The 7,728-nt window shown below is 44.0% G+C and overlaps 1 protein-coding gene across 1 annotated transcript in view; it reads right to left on the reverse strand.

The window, feature by feature from the left end:
* The window catches only part of CXCL17 (chemokine (C-X-C motif) ligand 17), a 16,449-nt gene that overhangs the window by 4,053 nt on the left and 4,668 nt on the right, over positions 1–7,728 (reverse strand). The window contains exons 2-3 of the mRNA XM_012653322.1: positions 893–973; positions 101–202 (exon numbers count right to left, since the gene is read on the reverse strand). Coding sequence (XP_012508776.1) covers positions 101–202; positions 893–973 — 183 coding nt within the window. The remainder of the gene's footprint in view (positions 1–100; positions 203–892; positions 974–7,728) is intronic.

Below are 7,728 nucleotides of genomic sequence, written 5' to 3' on the forward strand. Positions count from 1 at the left end.
GCCCGGCCACAACTCTCTTGTTTATTCTAATACCTGCTTCATCCCCAGTGATTCCCCAGAGTGACTCTGGTATAAGGAAGGTTATGCTCTTGAAACTTACTAGTTTTCTTCACCTTGCCCTTGAAACGATCACAGGGACACTGCTTCTTTGGCAGCCCAGGCACTGTCATGAGTTTTCTTTTAGGGGCTCTTAGGAACCAATCTGCAATAACAGAGTTGCTACTTAGACAGGAGGGTTAATACGTTTGAGAGTAGGGAGTAGGGCGGGGCTTTACTTGCCATCTTCCATGCCTTCCACTTCCACCTTCATACTGCAGTGGGGTGGGAAAAGGGGTCGGCACGGAACAGTGGAGACATCTAGCTATTTGAACACCAGGATTTCTGAGTTGTTTGTCCTGACCTGTGTGGGCAAGGATTTGGTGGCAGGGTTGGAGGGGGCATCAGAATATCACTGGGGAGACCAAAGAATGAGAAGTAAGACCCAGGTGTCTGCCTTTTAGTGGCTGCTTTACTTCGGGCAAGCCATTTTGCCTCTGTACTTTCAGTCTTTCCTATGAGTAAAATAAAGCTGAGAATAGGATTCTGGAAGCTTTTGGGAGGCCAGGAAAAAGTAAAAAGCCTTTTGGAAGGCAGCCCTGGGTTCTTTGGGAAAAGGGTAAGGGGGAGGTGGCAGCCTGAGATTTGGCTAGCTCTCCCCTAGACCTTGGAGGAGTCTCGTTCTTGCTTGAGACTCAGGAAGAAAGCAGGCACTGGTGCTGCATGTGGTGGGCTGGTGGAGAGGGGAATGGGTGAGGTCGGCTGAGACAACATCTGCACTGGTCTCAGAGGTGCCCAAGGGAGAGAGCTGGGGTCATAGTGGTGCCACTGCTGTTGTTGATGCTAAGTCACTGACCTTTGCACTCACATTCTTGGCCGCCTTCCTGGAGCCACCTCCTAGAAGCCTGGCCTTGGTCCCAGTGGCCTCTGGCGACGCCTGTTGGAAGGAAACAGGTCACTTCCAGGGACTGGAAGGTGCCAACAGAAATGGTCCCCCCAGCATTGTGCTGCCTAGGTCAGCACAGCTCCATTTCTCCTCCTTTTTAACTTCTGGGATCTAATTTACTTCAAGAGGGGAGTATTTTAATGGATAAGGAATTGAGTTTTAAAATCTTGCCTAGAGAAAGTTTAGCTGAAGGTAAGGGGAGAAAGAATGGCTTCTGGATTGAAGAGAGGACAAAAGGTGGGGGTTTATCAAGATCTCACACCCTCCCCCCGTACTCTACATTAAAATCCTCGAGACTTAAGGAGTGAGAGCAAGGAGCAGATTATTCCATGAACCAAGATTTTCGCTTGACCTCCGAGTTGCTGTGTTTGAATCCACAATCCCAGTTCAAGTATAAGAAGTTGGTATTTCCCTTTGTTCCTCTGGAACAAAAACGTTCTTCTTTTGGCCTCTTTCCAAACCTGATTTATTTTCCGATTGTGTCTTATCTTCGTTTTTTTGATACTTAAGATATTTTTATGACAACTAAGGGTAGTGGTTTATAGACCTGAGATTCTCAAGTTCTGCAGTCCCTAATCCCCGGCCCATGCACTAGTACCGGTCCATGGCCTGGTAGCAACCAGGCCGTACAGCAGGAGGTGAGTGGTTGGCGAGTGAGCAAAGCTTCACCTGTATTTATAGTTGCTCCCCATGGCTTGCATCACTGCATAAGCTCCGCCTCCTGTCAGATGAGTGTCAGGGTAAGTGGGTGGCATTAGATTCTCATAGGAGCGTGAACCCTACTGTAAACTGCTCATGCGAGGGATCTAGGGATCACGCTCCTTATGAGAATCTAGTGCCTGATGATCTGAGGTGGAGCTGAGGCGGTGACGCTAGTGCTGGGGAGCGGCTGCAAATACAGATTATCATTCGTAGAGAGGTTTGACTGTACAGTAAATGTAATGCACTTGAATCATCCTGAAACCTTCCCTCCCACCCTTGTCTGTGGAAAAATTGTCTTCCATGAAACTGGTCCCTGATACCAAAAAGGTTGGAGACCGCTGCTCAAGTTAGAACTGGGCCCAGATGACACCTCCTCTCTGCAGTAGTTTCTGATATTTCCTGTCAGAATTAATTATGCCTTCACATGCTTCCCAGTTCTGTTATTGAATGCAATTCTGTTATTGCACAGTTTGTTGTTTGTAATATGTTATGGACTGAATTTTGTCCCCCCAAATTCACACGTTGAAGCCCTAACCCCCAGTACCTCAGAACGACTATATTTGGAGACGGGGCCTTTAAAGAGCTGATTAAGTTGAAATGAGTCCATTATGTGTGCCCCAGTCCAGTCCGACTGGTGTCCATTTAAGAAGAGGACTTTGGACACATAAAAAGACCCCAGGGATGTATGTGCACAGAACAACAACCATGTGAGGACACAGCAAGAAGGCAGCTATTTTGGACTAAATGTGCGCCCCCCGCCCCAATCCGTATGTTGAAATCCTAACCCCTAATGTGATAGTATTAGGAGGTGGGGCCTTTGGGAGGTAATTAGGTCATGAAGGTGGAACCCTCGTGAATGGGATTAGTGCTTTTATGAAAGGGACCCTAGAGAGCTCTCTTGCTTTCTTTCTACCATATGAAGATACAAGGAGAAGTCACCTGTCTACAACCTGGAAGAGGACCTTTGCCAGAACTCAGCCATTCTGGCACCCTGATTTTGGATATCCAGCCTGCAGAACTGTGAGAAATAAATTTCTGTTCTTTACAGGCTATCCAGTCTATATTACTTAATTATAGCCACCCAAACTAAGACAATGGCCATTTGCAAGCCAAGGAGAGAGGCCTCGGAAGAAACCAAACCTGCTGACGTTTTGATCATGGATTTCCAGACTCCAGAACTGTGAGAAATAAATTTCTGTTGTTTACGCCACCCAGTCTGTGGTACTTTGTTGTGCTAGCCCTCACGAATGTTTCTGCCTCATTAGACTCTGAACCAATAGTTCAGTAGTCATTCAGCTACACGGTTCCTGGCACATGGTAGGCGTTTAGTAAATCTTTGTTCAATAAGTGGATGGACGAGTTGTTTGGAGAGGGCCCTTAGAGATCATCTGATTCAGTTCAGGTTTCTTATTTCCCAGACTTGTGCCCTTTCTGCCACACAGATGGAGGGTGTTGCATCATTTCCCCAAGTGCTAGTTTTCAAATGCTATCAAAGTAATTTAAATAGGAGTAGCCCTACCATCTAAACTTTTCTAACATTTTTACTCTTGCCTGACCTCTCTTCCTACTTACAGTGAGAAACCACAGAATATTAGAGCCAGAAGGAATCTTAGAGATTATTTAGTTGAATCTCTCAATTGAGAAGTTTTTTTTCACTCTAAATGTAATATACTAATAATATAACGGTATTGGAGAAAAATTTTTTTTTTGAGACAGCGTCTTGCTTTGTTGCCTGGGCTAGAGTGTAGTGGCATCATCATAGCTCACTGTAACCTCAAACTCCTGGGCTCAAGCGATCCTCCTGCCTCAGCCTTCCAAATGACTGGGACTAATTTATTTTAGTTTTTGTAGAGACAGGGTCTCACTCTGTTGCCCAGGCTGGTCTTCAACTCCTGGCCTCGAGGGATCCTCCTGCCTTGGCCTCCCCAAGTGCTAGGATTACAGGCATGAGCCACAGTGCCTGGCCTGTATTAGAGAAAATTTTGAAAGTACAGAGAAATCATTATTCTTACCAACTGCTGGTATTTTGGCATATTTCTTACCTGCATGTCGTTTTCTTTATATGGTGATAACCATAGTATGTGAACAGATTTCAGCCCTTTTTCCCCACTTTATAAGAATGTTGCTATGTCATCTTTATAATGTTTTTTTTTTTTTTTTTTTTTTTTGAGACAGAGTCTCACTCTGTTGCCTGGGCTAGAGTGCCATGGCATCAGCCTAGCTCACAGCAACCTCAAACTCCTGGGCTCAAGAGATCCTCCCGCCTCAGCCTCCCAAGTAGCTGGGACTACAGGCATGTGCCACCATGCCTGGCTAATTTTTTCTATATATATTTTTTTAGTTGTTCAGATAATTTCTGTTTTTAGCAGAAATGGGGTCTCGCTCTTGCTCAGGCTGGTCTCGAACTCCTGAGCTCAAGCAATCCTCCCACGTCGGCCTCCCAGAGTGCTAGGATTACAGGCGTGAGCCACCGTGCCCGGCCTTTATAACGTTTTTAATGACTGCATAACATTCTCAACAATTTATATGTGTTCCAAATTATTTAACTATTCTTCCATTGCTGAATATTTAGAATGTTTTATTTTTAGATATTGGTAAGTTTTTTGTTATTGTAACTATTTTTCAAGTTTTGGATTATTTTCTTGGGAGAGAGTTCCCGAAGTGGAATTACTGGGTCAAAAGTTAAGAACAGCACACAGTGGGTTGAACTTCCTCCACCACCTCTGCTGCAGATGGGCCAAAGTGGGAGCTGAGAATCTGCACGCTTTTGTGCACCTGAAAGACGGAGACTGCTGTCACTGCCAAGAAAGGGAGGTGTGAGCAGCTTGTGTGCCCACAGCTGACTGCCTAATCTTGTCAAGAGGGTCCCACCCCTCCTGTCACAGGCTCACAGTGCCCTTTTCCTGCCTGAGCATGCTTGTGTAGCAGATCACCCCACCCGTCACTGTCACAGCCAGCACATGAACTTAGGGAGGCTTAAGAGCAAGTTTGCCAGCCCCGTGTCAGTCTGGTGCCCCTAGGACTCAAGCACACCATCCAGGGGCCTGAGAATGGGATTACCTAACCTAGTTCACTACTGCAGTCATCTAAACACTCTCCCAGAGGTCGGAGGTCCAATTGACCTAAGTTGCCAGCAACACCACAGTGGGTATCTGCCGGCAGGAGCTGAAAGGCAGTGTACCTCTCCCTCTCTAACTGAGCAGCAGAGTTCCCAGCAGAGGAGAACAGGTGAACTACAAAGCTATCTGTTTTGAGGTGAGAGAATAGCTTCCAGGTGAGAAGGAACCAGTTCGAGAACTCTGCCAGCATGAAAAAACGGGCTGTTTTGACATCCCCGAAAGGATCATACTAGCTCTCCAGCGATGGACTCCAACCAAAAGGAAATTTTTGAAATGTCAGATATGGAATTAAAAATATGGATCATAGTCCAATGGGATTGATGAGAAAGTTGAAAATTGACACAAAGAAACAAACAAACAAAAATTCAGTACATGAATGAAAAATTCACTAAAGAGATAATTTAAGAAAAAACATAACAGAACTTCTGGAAATAGAAGAGTCATTTAGGGAACTTTAAAATACAGTGGAACGTTTTAACTAGACCAAGCAGAAGAAAGAATTTCAGAGCTTGAAGACAAGGCTTTTGAATTAACCCAGTCAGTCAAAAATGAAGAAAAAAGCATCAAGAAGAATGAACAAAGTCTCTGAGAAATATGGGATTATGTAAAGCACACAAATATAAGAATCATAGGTATCCCTGATGGAGAAGAAGAAAAAGCAAAAAGCATGGAAATCTGCGGAGAATAATGGAGAAAATGGAAAACTTCCTTGGTATTGCTAGAGATTTATTTATTTATTTATTTTAGAGACAGGGTCTTGCTCTGTTGTTCAGGCCGGAGTGCAGTGGTGCAATCACAGCTCACTGTAACCTCCAGCTCCTGGGTCCAAGTAATCCTCCTGCCTTAGCCTCCTGAGTAGCTGGGACTACAGGCATGTGCCACCACACCTGGCTAATTTTTAAATTTTTTGTAGAGATGGGGTCTCACTATGTTGCTGGTTTCAAACTCCTGGCTTCAACTCCCACCTCAGCCTCCCAAAGGGCTGAGATTATAGGTGTGAGCCACCATGCCCAGCCCGAGATTTAGACATCCAGATACAAGAAGGTTATTGAACACTGGGAAGATTCATGGCAAATAGGACATGACCAAGGGATGTAGTTATCAGTCTTGCCAAAGTCACAGTGAAGGAGAAAATGCCACAAACTGTGAGATGAAAGCATCAAGAAATTTACAAAGGAAAACCCATCAGACTAATGGCAGGCTTCTCAGCAGAAACTTTACCAGCCAGAAGGGATTGGGGTCCCAGTTTTAGTCTTCTTAAATGGAGTAAGTGCCAGCCAAGAATTTTGTATCCTGCGAAACTAAGTTTCATGAATGAAGGAGAAATAGTTTTTCCCAGACAAGCAAACACTAAGGGAATTTGTCACCACTAGACCTCCCTTACAAGAAATAGTTAAAAGTGCTCTGTACGTGGAACAGAACAATTGATACCCATCTGTGTAAAAGTTAAGAACAGTTTTATGTTTCTTGATATCCTTATCAAATTGCTTTCAAAAGGGCTGTACTAATTAATTTAAAGCACTCTCTCTCTTTTTTTTATAGATGAAGAAACAGGCCCAGACAGAGCAAATGAAATGCCCACATTCATAAAGGTAACACAAGTAAGGCTAAAACCCAGGTCCAAGATTTTTTTTTTTTTAGAGACAGGGTTTCACTGTGTTGCCCAGGCTATAGGCACAATGATAATGTACTATGGCCTCAAACTACTGGCCTCAAGTGATCCTCCTGCCTCAGCCTCCTGAGTAGCTGGGGCTGCAGGCATGCCCCACTGCACCTAGCTAAAGGTCCAAGATTTTTAGTATGTTGTTTTTCCTGCAGCCCTACATGACCCTAATTTCATAGATGTAATTGAAAATGAAGCTGTCTGATAGGTACTATAGTAGTATGTCTCCCAAACTTCAGACATTTATAGACCATCTTTATGATTTTTTCCTACAGCTTATACCACCTCTACTATTATTTACTTCACACTTTTCTTCTAAATAAATTTATTTTGCAAAACACCCTCATCCTATGCAATATTATCCATGAAACTACAGGTTCGATGTATGCTTAAATTTTTTCTAACATGCAGTAATATGAATATGTAACTATTAAAGTAAAATAAAAAAGCTTATTTATGTTCCATCTAAAATCAGTTTTGGGAACCACTGATCCAGTGGAATAACATAGACTTTGGCAAGGTGCAGTGGCTCACTCCTGTAATCCTAGCACCTTGGGAGGCCGAGGTGGGAAGATTGCTTGAGCTCAGGAGTTCAAGACCAGCCTGAGCAAGAGTGAGAGCCCCGTCTCTACTAAAAATAGAAAAATTAGCCAGGTGTTGTGGTGTGTGCCTGTAGTCCCAGCTACTCGGAAGGCTGAGGCAGGAGGATTGCTTGAGCCCAGGAGTTTGAGGTTGCTGTGAGCTAGGCTGACATCACGACACTCTACTCAGGGCAATGGAGTGAGACTCTGTCTCAAACAAACAAACAAACCAAAAAATAACAACAATGACAACAACAAAAACATGGACTTTATATCCACATAGGCCTGGGGTCAACTACTGGCTCTGTCACTTAACTATGTAGTCTCGGGCAAGTCACTTAGCTTCTTTGAGCCTTGCTTGATTCCTTGATTTTTAAAATGAGGATAGTAATATCCACCTTGCAGAGTTGTTAGGGATAAAGGAGACACTGTGGGTGCCCAGTTCCCAGGCGGGTGTTCAGTAGATGATGGTTGTTATTCTGGTTATCACTGTGGACCTCTAGCTATTTTCCGAAGAGAGTATCTATGCTGGAATGTTAGCCTCGTGGCTTTCCGCTGACATGTATGTATAAAGAAGTTACTGTACTTCCACTTGTTAATACTTGTGGTACATCTGTCAATATTTCATTTCCCAGTTCCACTATATATTTGCTTTGTGATTTTGGATAAATTGCTTAACTT

Source organism: Propithecus coquereli, unplaced genomic scaffold, assembly GCF_000956105.1.
Source record: "Propithecus coquereli isolate 6110/MARCELLA unplaced genomic scaffold, Pcoq_1.0 Scaffold42, whole genome shotgun sequence".
Lineage (NCBI taxonomy): Eukaryota > Metazoa > Chordata > Mammalia > Primates > Indriidae > Propithecus > Propithecus coquereli.